General features: G+C 42.3%; 1 protein-coding gene across 1 annotated transcript in view; it reads right to left on the reverse strand.

Moving 5' to 3' along the window:
- The window catches only part of SLC38A6 (solute carrier family 38 member 6), a 59,908-nt gene that overhangs the window by 5,176 nt on the left and 39,684 nt on the right, over nt 1-15,048 (reverse strand). Inside the window, exons 10-16 of the mRNA XM_018562526.1 lie at nt 14,807-14,872; nt 12,967-13,017; nt 6,905-6,984; nt 6,556-6,656; nt 3,796-3,920; nt 2,862-3,006; nt 1,246-1,340 (exon numbers count right to left, since the gene is read on the reverse strand). Of these exons, the coding sequence (XP_018418028.1) occupies nt 1,246-1,340; nt 2,862-3,006; nt 3,796-3,920; nt 6,556-6,656; nt 6,905-6,984; nt 12,967-13,017; nt 14,807-14,872 (663 nt within the window). The remainder of the gene's footprint in view (nt 1-1,245; nt 1,341-2,861; nt 3,007-3,795; nt 3,921-6,555; nt 6,657-6,904; nt 6,985-12,966; nt 13,018-14,806; nt 14,873-15,048) is intronic.

Here is a 15,048-nt window from a genome sequence, read left to right on the forward strand (position 1 = left end):
GTAGTCACCGCTCCAAGCTCGCTCCCGTGATGGACTCCAATCTCACATTTAGTTTACTCATTTGTATTGAGATTGTAGTCCATCACGGGAGCAAGCTTGGAGCGGTGACTACTTTACAACACACACAGGGACCATGGGGATCAAAAGTAGCCCCCCTCCAGAAGAAGGACAGTGTCAGCACCAATTCTGAGATGATTTGAGGATCTACAGCCGAGTGATACACACATTAGGTTCAGTATTAGTAATAAGGTGCAGACTTCTGGAGGGTGGCTACTTTTATCCCCCATGGTCCCTGTGTGTGTTGTAAAGTAGTCACTGCTCCAAGATCACTCCTGTGATGGACTACAATCTCAATACAAATGAGTAAACTAAATGTGAGATTGTAGTCCATCACAGGAGCGAGCTTGGAGCGGTGACTACTTTACAACACACATAGGGACCCCCTCATAATGGCCACAGTAGGTGTGCAGACCCAGCAACACAGATCTTACCAAAGGAGTCCCTGTGGTTTATGTCGCCAGCATCTCTGCCAAGCACTGTAACATCAGTTTTGGATGCTTTCTTTTTAATTAAAGATGGCAGGGGGGGCCTGGTTCACACCTGAGCGTTTTTCTGTGCAGATCTAGTCATGTGAAAACGCACAAAACACACATTTCCATGCAAGTTAATGGCGACTGTTCACACCCTAGTGTTGCGTCGCATGAAAAGATGCGGGAGCTATTTTCATGTGGATGCCGCGTGGTTTTGGTCTCATAGACATCTCAATGCAGGAAGAAACACGTGTTTTTAAAAGCAAATACAAAATCTCGCGAGAATGCCCAAAACTGAATATGTCTAAGGTGTTAAGGCCTCATACACACACAAAGCAAGAGCAAAATTGTATATTGCGTATATGCACGCATGCACTATATGCAATCCCCAGAATGCATTTCGTAATAGAAATTTTAATGAACTGTGTGTGCGTATACGTGCGTAAAATACGCAGAAATGTTGCCTGGACGCATCTCGGGTCCATTCTGTTTTTGCGCATCTTTACGCAGCGCAAATATATGGCTCCATGCGCAGCTATGTGTATGGAGCCATTTATTTGGATATGGGACAATACGCGCATATACGCAGCGTATTGTACGGCAGTGTGAATGAGGCCTAAACAAGCAATTCGGAATATATCCATAGTAAGCTATGACTCCGTGGGAAAGCAGAGCAAAAGTGAAAAGCTTATGAACAATAAAAACAGTAACATACCCCAAGTTTCTGCCGAGATAAAAAGTCTTCAAAGCTAAGCTTCAAGTAAAACATTCCAGGAAACACAAACAGCAAACACGTCGAAGTCGTAGATCCTGAACAAACAAAACATTTTTTTTAAACCTTCCTATAAAGCACATTTAGGGCAAGAATACAGAGCAAGCAACTAGAATGACTCTTTCACCTATTTACTACAGTAATGTGAATGACGTGGGTTGCTGCAATCTCACATAAATTGCTAAGCAAGCAAAATTGTGGATCACTAGCTTTGGCCACTCTCAGCTTTGGCATCTGACAGGTTCCTTGAGCAGCATAAGGTGAGTATACAGAATGATGGTGTTAGATTAAAGTTAGGGGGTTAAAGTGATATTAAACCCTCCCTGGAGAAAAAGAGAAACATAGCAGCATATTGTTGTAGCATGTTTCCACTCCCCTTTTTGTGTTCAGCCACTCTGCAGCATTTTTCATGTTTGAAGCTCATTTCTGCCTCCAAGGGTGGCTCCATTGCCTTGCAGGTCTTCCTGGAGCCACACTGGACTGTGTGTGCCTGGCCGAATCTTTTTGTGCACGCTCGGACGCATACAAACGGCGTGCATGCGCAGTGTGGCAGAGGTCCGTCTCATTGCACCTACTCCAGTAGGGCTCTGTGTGTGTGTGTGTGTGTGTGTGTGTGTGTGTGTGCGCGCGTGTGTGTGGCCAGGGCCCATACTATTGTGTTCATTGTGACAGTAGTGCTCTGTGTGTGTGTGTGTGTGTGTGTGTGTGTGTGTGTGCGCGCGTGTGTGTGGCCAGGGCCCATACTATTGTGTTCATTGTGGTTCTGTGCTATGGGCATGCATGTGCAGTGTGATGGATGGACAAGGAATTATGGGAAATGCAGTCCCAAAGCACAGTACACGCACCCTGAATGGAAGTTCAGGTGAAGTGCAGCAGAGAGGAGCACAGGCTGGAGATTTTTCAAATGGCAAATGTAAGTGTGTTGCACAAAATGAGGCTAAAGATATTTATTTAAATGTTAGTTAAATGGAGCTTGCGGCAGTAGATCAATTTGCACTATGGGGGTTTAATACTATTTGGTTAAGTTTTAGAGTTAAAGTGAACCTGTGCAATGCCTATGGAGGGCAAAGTAACAAGATCAAAGCCAGCAACTGTGCAGGTTAATACTAACATACGCTACGCCGCTGGAGACAAGTAGAGATCATTCTCTGTAAGTGCCATGATAATACGTGTGTAAGTAATACACATGGCTGAGGACTCTTCACACCATCTGTGACAGTGAGGAGTACTGAGCGGTCACTCGCCAAGCACCAGCGTTGTCCCATAAGAGAAAGGGGAGTGAACTACACTGACACCTCATACCTTGAAGTACTGCATATATTTCTTTGCTTTCCTGCTGCTCTGTTCATCCATTTGGAGCAAAGACTAGGTGAGTGTGTGGTGCTAGTGGGGGTCAGAATTAACGCAATCATGTTACATCCAGGGTATTGCTGATCACATATCTAAAGTTAAAACATCATCTCAAAGTGACCTCTGTACTATGTATTTATTACAGTTCATATATTTTCATTTTAACCAGTTGAGTCAATGGTAATTTTGCGTTTACAGCGAGTACTCACCGATTACACCAAACACGTTCCGTATATCTGGCACATATATGGCAAGGAGCACGATGGTTATATTTAGGCCCAGTGTCACCAATATATGGCGGATGCATGAGAAGGGATAATTGGAGAAGATCATCATCATGACGGCTTTTCTAGCCTGAAAACAATAAAGGAACAACGGTCTGTGAACACGACCTACGACCTCTGACCTCCTCCCTCCCCCCCCCACACACCTTCTCTCTATGCACAAGTATCCTCTTGTTCTTGGACAGCAATTTCCTCCCACCCATGAAGGTCAACTCCACTGTTCAGGTAACATATCTGTAGGATCCAGCTTAAGGAGTTATTTGAGCTGTTTAAAAGTAGAACTGTGGCCAGACTATGGACATTAAAATATTTACAAATTCTTATCAAGCAGTGAACAAGCTTTCAAAAAAATCCAACACTGACCTAAGCAGCTGCAGGCACTGCAGAGCAATTCATCCTCCAAATTTACAGCAGCAGCTTTCCATTTAATTTTATCTCAGAAGCTTAGCTTCCCCTGCCAACATTCTAATCTTTATACAGAGATCAGGTGGAGGGGGAAAAAAGAACACCAAGTCTAGACTTGAACAACTTCACTGCTTCTCTCTTGTAAAGTTTGAGCATGAACTGCTCCACAGTGGCTTTAACTATATGAGGAAGGGGTGGCTTATTTTAAAGCTTATTTACTGCTTCTTAAGAATATCATGATATTTGAATGTCCATAGCCTGGCCAAAGTTCTACCTTAAGAATATGCAAAGCTAACATTTAAAGCAAGCCAACCAGGAGGTAAAACTGACAGTGGTGAGTTACTACCAGCCAACCGCTTGCAGCTAAATCACAACTACAACAAAGTATTTATTAAACCATCTTTACATACATCTACCTCATCTTTATTTACTGTCACTGAATACATTTACTTACAGGAAAATGTATAAGTGGCACAGTCAGAAGTACAGCAAGTAGAATGGAGAGCCTGACAGTCATAATCAGAACATCATTAGGAAGGAATCTGCTATAACCTTGCAGCAATTCAGACTCCACTTTATCTATAAGAACACAAGACAATGGAGATAAAGTAAGTATACCACAGAAGAAGGTTTCTATAACAGACATTGACGGGTGAGGTGTAGCTAGTAAAATGCTTATTTCAAAAGGTCTACCCACCCACAACTAGTATTTTAGCTTTGGAAATATGCTGGTGGGTTAAATCACCAACTAGTACCTAATATCACTCAAGGAGAGGTCACTGCATCAGTGTTCCGACCAGCTAATACAATTACTAGTGAGTGACCCTCTTATGTTGAATTTGTCTTCATTTCACAATATGTAAAACACAACAGAAGCTCAAAGAAAACAAAAAAACCTTGAAGAATTAAAGTGACACTAAACTCAGGAGTAAAACCTTAAACATACATTCAAGTACCTTAACTATTAACAAAATGTATCTTTGTGCATCACTCAGCTGTAGATCCTCAAATCATCTCTGAATTGGTGCTGACACTGTCCTTCCTTCTGGAGGGGGGCTACTTTTGTTCCCCATGGTCCCTGTGTGTGTTGTAAAGTAGCCACCACTCCAAGCTCACTCCTGTGATAGACTACATTCTCAATACAAATTAGTAAACTAAACATGAGATTGTAGTCCATCACAGGAGTGAGCTTGGAGCGGTGACTACTTTACAACACACACAGGGACCATGGGGAACAAAAGTAGCCACCCTCCAGAAGGAAGGACAGTGTCGGCACCAATTCAGAGATGATTTGAGGATCTACAGCCGAGTGATACACAAATAAGATACATTTTTGTTAATAGTGAAGGTACTTTAATGCATTTTTAAGATTTAACTCCTGAGTTTAGTTTCACTTTAACATAATACTTAAAGTTTTGGATAGAGTGGAGATGGGCTAGAAACTCTAAGTTTGTTTTGCAGTCTGTGTGTGCACTGGGGAGATTCACCTCCCAATTGTCCTAGTGACCAAGGGGAAATCCAAAATTTTAGAGCGGTGCCCATACACCTCACAACCATGGCACAACTTTCATCCTGCGATGGACAGGCAGATCGTTCTTGCGATCATCGCAAGCCCTACCCGCTGAGGGGAGGGCTTCCGAGGATTCCAATCCTTAGCTGGCAGTGTGCGCTTGCGGCATTTGTCTCCCGAGAACGCCACTAACCCGCCGAAAATCGCACGATTCTCGGCAGGTTTTCAAGCCTGCTCGGGAGACTAAAGTCGTGCGACCTTACAGTAGAAACGGTCGCAAGCCTTCCATACACCTGCCGATTATCGTACGATCGCGGGATCACCCGCGATTATTGTACCATAATCGGCAGGTGCATGGGCACCTTAAAGGTGGGAAATTTCTTCTGGTTTCCTGTGCATGCCAAGGACAGAAAGTGAAGGGAAATCTTCCCAGGTGGACATACCGTATATACTCGAGTATAAGCCGTCCCGAATATAAGCCGAGGGTGGGAAATGAGGCAGCTACTGGTAGATAGATACCAATAAAATTACATTAATATTTATTTAAAAGAAAAATAACCTAGCTCTGTAAGTGGAAAAGGGGGTACAGGGCTACATATCATGTACTACGGATCATTTAACCCATTCATATTAGCAGAGGATAATTGTAAATCTATTGTTCAGTGCACTCTATATGTAGTATATAGTACATGTACATATAGAGTGCCTGCAACAATACATTTACAATGATCCTCTGCTAACATGAATGGGTTAAATGATCCGTAGTACATGATATGTAGCCCTGTACCCCCTTTTCCACTTACAGAGCTAGGTTATTTTTCTTTTAAATAAATATTAATGTAATTTTATTGGTATCTATCTACCAGTAGCTGCCTCATTTCCCACCCTCGGCTTATATTCGGGTCAATACTTTTTCCCAGTTTTTTTTTTTTAAAAGTAGGTACCTCGGCTTATATTCGGGTCAATACTTTTTCCCAGTTTTTTTTTTTTAAAAGTAGGTACCTCGGCTTATATTCGGGTCAATACTTTTTCCCAGTTTTTTTTTTTTAAAAGTAGGTACCTCGGCTTATATTCGGGTCAATACTTTTTCCCAGTTTTTTTTTTTTAAAAGTAGGTACCTCGGCTTATATTCGGGTCAATACTTTTTCCCAGTTTTTTTTTTTTAAAAGTAGGTACCTCGGCTTATATTCGGGTCAATACTTTTTCCCAGTTTTTTTTTTTTAAAAGTAGGTACCTCGGCTTATATTCGGGTCAATACTTTTTCCCAGTTTTTTTTTTTTAAAAGTAGGTACCTCGGCTTATATTCGGGTCAATACTTTTTCCCAGTTTTTTTTTTTTAAAAGTAGGTACCTCGGCTTATATTCGGGACGGCTTATACTCGAGTATATACGGTATACTGTATATAAAAATATAACCTGATATGAGTGTTAGCCTTGCCTATTCTATCCAAAACTAAAAGGTCCATGGCAGCTTCATGACAGTCTCCCCAGGGGTTGGGTTTTTGAGGCCTTGGACTTGGATGCTGGGCGTCATTCAACCTGGAAGAAGACTGTTGCTGGACCATGGTGTGTTGAGGTTACAAGCACAGAGTAGAAAGCCAAAGATAGGGCAGAAGTGTAAACAGGCTCTTAAAGATTCTATAAACTAGAATTAGGTTTTAAATAAGGTTCTGATGACTATTGTAATATAGAAATTACTGTTTACCGTAAAAAGTGAGGTAGCCAAAGAGTGCGGAAATTAAGTAGATGAGAAAGCTCAGGAATATTCCGATGTTTGCCACATTCTGCATCCGACTCTTGGACGGACTGTTAATAATTGAAGAAAAAACAAAGTTAGATAACTGACACTAAAAACTAAAGGCAACTACCATACCATAAAATCAACCACAACAACCTTATGTAGCATTTCAAAGACAACTTTTTTTTCAAAAATTGTCCTATATTGTAAATGACACTATTGACAATGTAAAACCAAATAAATATCTTGACATGATATGAAAGACATAAAAACAGATATGGATAGCAGCTGCACTAAGGGTATGAATGTAACCTACCTTCTCAGCTCACAGTAAATGGGCAGGACAGATGTATGGCACAGAAATGAGAAGGCCATGGTGGGCAATGCAAATGCACTCTAAAATAGGAGACACATGGAAATGTTTAGGTGAATATGATTTGTGACACATTGATGCAAGAGGCCTGAATAAGGAACCTCCAGAACTTCAAAGCACAACAACCAGAAGTAATGTTTAAGGCTTGTGTTTGGTAGTCTTTGCAATTGGAATGGTTATAATCATGGGCTTAAAGTGAACCAGTACTCCATTTTACATGACACATACTATTACCTTTTATTAGGCTCTTGAGTCCCTCAGCCATTTAGTTTTTGTTGCTGGGAGCGGACATTATAACTATGCTCCACCAACTGTCTAATGAGAGTGTCCTTACTGGCCACTGGGGTAGTCTCACTGAATGGCGGAATGGACAGGCTTAGCTATGCAGTTAGGACCTCAAAGTGACAATGAATCAGATCGGATTCCTCTGCTGCTGCCCACGTGCCTTCGCTGCTGCCCCCATGCCCCCTCTTCTGCCAGTGGTAGAAATCCGGCGTCAAGTCTCCCATCAGCAATTGCGGGCTGGCTATTGCACCCGCCCACTGCCTGCTGTTAATCAGCAGAGGATGACCTGAGGGAGAACTTTCTACTTCAGTTCCCTCCTCTGCTGATTGACAGCAGCCAGTGGGGTGGGTGCAATAGCCAACCTGCTATAGGCTATTGCAGTTTACAATAGCTAATAGCATGCTGGCTATTGCTCCCAGCCACTGCCCGCTGTGTTGACATTCAGCTGCTTCAGTAGGCAGCTGTCATTCCCAGTGAAGTGGAAAGATGTCACCTCCAATGTGCTATCACATAGGGGGCTTATGAGTCCTCCTATGTGATAGCAATGAGGTGGAAAAAAAATAAATTGTAAAAAATAAAGTTAAATTAAAATAAAAGTACCTCCAAACATGTTAAGTCCCCCAACACCACGCATACTAACAAACACAAGTCGGGTGTACCTTCGTAGAAAACCGGCGATTGCGCCACATGTCGTATCGCCGCGTGTGCTGGAGTGAGAGCAATAATTCTCGGGCCAATATTCATGGCCAACTCTAAACTGATGACCGAGCTTTTATAATATATATATATATATATACATATAAGTGCGATCACCTGCACTGGAATGCCTTGTACTGCAATGCCATGCATTCCAGGATGGTGCGAGTGCAAAAAAATATGCATAACATTTTATGCTGACGGAAACTTTAATGTTTGTAACACTGCATTTGTGTATTTTATTTATATTTATTATTATTCTATTTATTTATATACAAAAGATAGTAGTTTTTTTTTTATCTGATCGAAAAAATAATTGGCCGACTATTTGGTCATGAAAATAATCGTTCATTGCAGCACTAGACTTTTAAAAGTAAGAAGAGAGCAGGTTCACTGAAAGGTTGTGTCTGGATCGAAAGACTAGCTAGCCTAGTATAAACAATACAAATGTGTCATGTAAAATGTAAGAATATGAAATCAATAAAAGGTTACACAACAAAAAATATAGGAAACTTTTATGGAACTCTTTTATGGAAATTACCCATAATTCCATATTTGGCCAACATTGCTTAAAACCTCCATAAATATTATCAGATGACTGAGGTTCCTGTCTCTGGAGCATACATACCCCTCACCCACTAGCACACCCATCCTTTGACATCCTTTAAAATGCATGTTTGTATCCTATACAAATCTTTCAATAAACCGACAATAAAATATGTATATTTGGTTGTGTCATTAATTGTAAGAACTACTCAGGTCATCGTTGTGTGTTGTACCAAAGGATCCACAGCAAAGACACGTGGAAAGAACTGAAAGTCCTGGGAAATCACTGCACTGCTTGTTTGCTTCAGTGGTTTGTGCTACAACAGGTCTGGACAAACACCAGAAGCCAGGTCGTCAATAATTGTGAAATGTTACTTCTAATCTTAGCTCTGACTTGGTACATTTGTTCCAAGAAATGAACAAAGCTTGCAACCTCTGGGAAGCATTAGCATTGCAGATCGCTTCAGTGGCTCCATTCGAGAGTGAAGAGTGAGCCAAGGTGGGAGATCATAAACTGCACTGTGTTCCCAACATGTACTTGCCCTCACTTCCTGTCCAAGTGACAAGGGGGCACAGGGCAAGTAGGTGATAAATCATACAGAAAAAACAAATACTCCCCAGAGGAGCCCAGGTAATACATATTGGAAGTTGTGACCCTTGCAAACTTTACTGCATACAAAAAACAAATTGTTTGGTGTTGGGCTAGTATGTGGACATGAACCTTAAAAACAAAAAACCTGAAGATTCGCTATATGATAGGAAACATGGAAAATGTTAATAGTATTAAAGCAGTATCCTATAAACAAATGGTTTGTCTGGAATTCCTCCTGAAAGCTAACATTGCACTTCCTGGTATGCAAGTGGGTCTATAGTCTGATGGCTGTAAACCTGCAGTGTAAGATCTAAGGCCTAAGGAGATCTGGATTGAATTGGGGTGAGAACATTACGGTGTTTCTCATTCTTCTCTTTGCTGGAGAGACACAGTACAGAATAAGGCAAGGTAAGTCTGTTATCAGAGAAAGATCAGCTGAAGAGGGACCACAGGCAATACTGGTGACTAGTCCTTTGCTCCTTGCCTGCCTTATTTTGGGCACAACTTCCAGAGTTTGTTCCTTTTGAACCTATTATCTTTCTTCTTCTACATGCCATCTGATCCTGGTTTCCTTTTTTCACCAGAACCTAAATGTCCATCTTTGGGCCCAAGCCCCACCCAATGAAGCTAAACCCATTTATCTTGCCAGTGAGACAGCATTTATGCCCAATAATAACACTCTTATTGGACAGGGTGAGGGTATGTGGGGCTTGGCTCCAGCAGTATGTCTACAGCTGGCCATACACTGTTAGTTTTTTCTTGTTCAGCCCCACATATATGGCCAGCTTGATCCCTGCAGTCTTGGACATATAAGCCGTAGCAGAAAACAAGATTTAGGGACACATGGAAGAGTGTTTACTGACTAATGCATAATAGGTACCTTGTGGTGCAAGTTCAGAGGCAGGACTTTTCACTTTTAAAAAGGTGAGTAATTATCACTCATCCTCATAGTTAGAGCCGACCTGTGACAAAGAAGCTGTCACAGGTCGGCTCTATTGATCGGGAAGTGAGCAGAAACATGCAGCCGATCCGCTCACTTCCCGATCATCTCCCTGCAGTGAGCGGTGACTCTCAGTCACCGCTCCCCACAGGGATTCTCCCTCCCCTCTCTGATCCTCCAACGCTGAGTGGAGGAATGAACAGCTGGCTCTGCCTCTATATAGGTGGCGGGCACAGCTGGCTCTGCCTCTATATAGGCAAAGCCAGCTGTTGCTCACGCAGCCAGGTGGATCACGACAGTATTGTCGGGATCCATCCTGGCTGCGGCGCTCAATATATCGTGGCCAATAGCCCGTGATATACTGAGCTTTGGGTCACAGGAGGAGGTTAGTATATATCCTCCTGTGACCCTAATGAGAACGATGGGGAAAACCACTGACCCAATAGTTCTTTTTTTAAGTTACTTTTTAAAGTAAATGTTTAAAAATGACAGATTTGCTTTAAAGTTCCATTATGCAAAGCTGTTTTTCCATCCGGATCTGCGAAAAATGAAAGCACACGTGGGAATTTCTTGAAAAAAATTGTAAAGCAAAAAGAAAGCAAAAATCGCAGAAAATGGAAACATACCCCCTATGTCCGGTCACAACTATAAAAGTTTGAATTTCACTTTCTGGCTCAGGGACCCCAGGTCAAAAAGAATGTGAATCTTCCCAGCAGAGACAGAGATAGCAATAAAACCTGACAAGGATTCTAACCGTTCCCTAATCTATCCAAAACAAAAAGCACATTTTTTTCGATGAACACTCTTTAAAGTGGCCCTGTTACCATACGTATTTTAAAAAAAACCGTGTAAAAGAAGTTTAATATTTACCAACTCAGCAAGTGGGAGTTTAACATTGGCTCTCTCAAAGAGCTGTGATCACCACTGCAATCTGTCACCCCCACTATGTTCTGTGGTTGCTCCCGATGCCCACTACATCACTATTGTATTGTGTAGTGACATAGTGGCCAGCAGGAGGAAACACAGTGGGATGCATGCTATCAGACATGCCAGGAAGTATCAGAAAGCTCTTCAAGAGAGTGAAGATTTAACTCCCCACCTGCTGGAAAGAAATGTCCACTAGTACAAGGTGGTTCTTTTGACTATGGTTATAGGGTCACCTTTAACTAAGAAAACCCCCTTTAGAAACATACGCAGTGACCCAATAGTTTTCAGCATGTAAGATAAACAAGGAGAAAATGGCAAAACAACCAATTTCACACTCCTCTTATCCAGCTGTGACACAATCTCAGCGGTTACTATGCACAGGTAGCTCTATCCCAGATAATAACTAAAGAGAGCCACTTCATTGTGTTGTGTTTGTAACCCAACACCGCTATAAAAGCCTGTGGTTAAATCAGGCTTGACAAGAACAAGCATCCTTGGATTACATTTTTAAATGTCCCCAACATTTTAAATCCCACCATCGGTCAAGCTCAGTGAAACCCAATTCCCCCTGGGGGCCTATTATCCCCTTGGATGGTGCCAGCTTTTGAAGTTCAGAAGATCAGAAGATCTCTCGGCCTCCATATCAGTACATCATCATTGTTATGCCAAGGACCACTTAAGATGATCTATGAGAAAAAGATGCACTGATCCCGTTTCTGTGTCCTTTGCTGCCACTCCACTTCTACTATATCATTGTTATACATGAGGTGGATGGTTTCATTTTGGCGCGCAGGTCTGGCGGCACCAAAAACTTGGCACGTTATAAATAGACATCATAGCTTTTATTGCAGGACATTTTTGTTGTGATGGTAAGACTCTGCTAATTTTGTGAACCTCTCTATCTCATAAGATCATAAAATCTAATCATGTGCGAGTCATCGCTACAAGATTCTACTGTATGCTGCTTTTGTAGCTTACGTCATAGGGAGACATTTGCTACTCCTAGCGATTGAAACACTAGCAATTTTAGCAGCACGATAGAACTACTAAACAACTCCCATCTAGCTCTTGCCCCATGAGGTGACTGCCTTTAAGTGGTTAAACCTCTCAATGATAAAAAAAATTACCCATGTAGCTCTTGCCCAAATCTACTTCACCAGCTGTTTCCAAAGACCTCTACTTTTGGATAAAAAGGAACAGCAAAGTTCCCCACTGCATCTCCAGCCGCTCCCCTGACATATGGCCTCCTGCCTCTCCTACCACCACCACCGCTGACATATGCCCCTGCCCCTCCTACTGCTACTCCTGACATATGCCTCCTGCCCCTCCTACCGCTACTTCCGATGACATACGTCTCCTGCCTGTCCTACCGCCACTACCCCTTACATATGCCTCCTGCCCCTCCTACCAGTATTCCCGCTGACATATGCCTCCTGCCCCTCCTACCACCATTCCAGCTGACATTAGCTTCCCGTCACACTTACCACATTTCCTTATAGAGCTTATACTGTAAGAACTTTTCTTGCATTGCCCGTATGTTAACATCTGCCCTTAGGAGTACCCCAAAGAGCCCAGAAGATCCCAAACTCTACTATCCCACCTACCTCAGTCCTGCAGTGTAGGAACCAAGAAGAACAGTGAGCAAGATGATGAATAGGACTGCTACCCATGAGCATTATGGCAGTGGCAATGTTGTCACTATGGTCTCATTATTTATATGCTGTGTTAACTACTTAATTACAGCACCCAGTGCATCTTCTTTTCAGTTGTGATGTGACTTTCACAAGAAAAAATGTGATTGACAGCTTGGCTCCTCCTCCTCTATGTCATGCCAGAGAAAAGATAGTGTCATCCAACAATTGGATATCAGGGTTTCAGCAATTTTGGTTACTACTAATGCACCAATGAGTTATTTAGTCACCATATAAATGAAACAGCAGAAAAGGGCATAAATGAAACAAACTGAAACTTTTATAAAACATGTCTTGTGTGAATATGTACCATTCTTTCATAACCCACCTCTTTTGAAAATTCAAAAAGTTTAGCTTTACATTCCGAGCTGTTTGACATCTGGAAAAAAGAAATATATATTGCATTTTAGACTACATACAACAGGTAAAACATTGCTAAAATGTAACACATAATTGACAGGGGGTCAGAGGTCATTTGACAGTTGGCGCTAGTCCAGTGCTGCACATTATGAACTATTTCTCAGCATCTAAAGTTGACATTGAAGCACCTGCCAGGCCTGAGACCACCTGACACACGCTGAACAGTAAGATTCATGCAGATTAAGTAAAGCTAAAAGACTCAGGGCAGAGGAAGCACTGGAAATATCACTCTGCCTGGTGTCCACCCAGAGAATGAACAACTCTGCACGACATACAAGTAATCCAACACTACACCGAGCACACAAATCTACTGCAGTAACCCCCACCCCAACCGTCTTTTGGTAGTATTATACTGCTACCCACCCACAACCCAATCTACTGTATGTATTCTAAACTGGCCTGAATCCAAATCAACATGTTTATTATCCCATGGGTAGCCAACACTATACAGGGCTACACCCTGAGACACCTTGGTCAAACAAAATAAGAGTTACAAATGATCTATAATTTCCCTATTGGTCCCCAACTGCCAAAGAAAATAGAAGCTCAATGCTGTAGTTTCCAGACTTTGTGTTGGGGACCAACAAGATTTTCTAGTGTTTTTATTAGGGATGCACCGATACATTTGGGTTCGCTCTCGTCCAAATGCTCCAGATGCTTATCTCGATAAAGAACTTCCGGTATCAGGAAGCCGAGCAGCGAGTCATTACATGCCGACCAGCTTCCTGATTGGCCGGGAAGCTGACTCCATGATTCCTGATTGGCCGGGAAGCTGGCCAATTAGGAAGCCGGGTGTCGAGTCATTAACCGCCCCCGGCTTTCTGATTGTCCAGAAAGCCGGCTCCACGCTCCCTCGTCAACTGGTGACGAGGGGGCATGGGAGCCAGCTTCCCAGCTAATCAGGGAGCCAGCTGGCGAGTCATTACATGCCGCCCGGCTTCCCTTAATGGGACTTCCAATATCAGTGTTCGGTATAGGCGAGTACCGGGAAAAATAGGTACTCGATACCGAAAAACCGGTATCGGCGCATCCCTAGTTTTTATTGTAAATCTGCTTTAAAAGGTGAACTCCAGGATTGTCTAATACAAGAGCCATATATATATTCTCATTTAAATCTTGGATCTGCGCAGTAATCCAGCATGAAGCTTTGCCTCTGTGCAGTAGCGTCCTGTATTAAAGACTGGTCACTGCTGTTCTCTCTTTGTCTTCGCCCCCTCCTGTAGAGGGTGGAGCTTGCCGAGTCCCTCCCATGGCTCTGCTCTCTACATAGGCCATCTACAGCACAGTGATGATGCCACTTCTACTTTTACAAGATAGTAACTGGTCCTCAGAAAGGCATTTAGAGCACACAAAGTGAATTCATATCCTTGGTATTGAGGAATATATATAAATAGAGGTTTGTTTTTTTTGCCCAGAGTTCAACTTTAAGTTTTGAATTGATAAAGCTGCTTTTTTTGTTGTCAATGTCCATCCCTTCACTTCCTGTCCTGTAAGCACAATAGAAAAAGGGAAGAAAAATCCTGTCGGGGACAACAAAGTTGTCCCTGGCACAAACTGAAATAATTTCCTTAGTCTTCGGTTTGGTTTTTGGATTTCTAATTTCTTTCTGTTCCTGGTTACAATGCTCACCAAGATAAAAGATCGGGTGAACGGGGGACACAAACCAGGCAGGGGTTCAAACTCCATTCAACAAACAGACATATTTCCAACAAGATATGTAAACTACCCATTGCAGTAATGCCATTTACCTCCATGTATAGCATAGTGTGGTTCAGAGGAAGGGGGCAAGGAATGGACCATTTTTTTATCACAACCTGTAAAGTGAAAACATAAAAGCATTCAGTTAGGTCATAGGAATATCAAATGCAGCCATGTTTACCAGGAAAGCTGCATCTACCTTTATATATCCTCCTAGTCCAGTTCATACAACTTGCAGATCTTTCCTTGCATTTACAAAATTACTTTGGCGTGTCATCTTAAAATCTGCTTG

This window comes from Nanorana parkeri, unplaced genomic scaffold (assembly GCF_000935625.1).
Source record: "Nanorana parkeri isolate BGI_ZX_2015 unplaced genomic scaffold, ASM93562v1 scaffold20, whole genome shotgun sequence".
Taxonomy (NCBI): Eukaryota; Metazoa; Chordata; class Amphibia; order Anura; family Dicroglossidae; genus Nanorana; species Nanorana parkeri.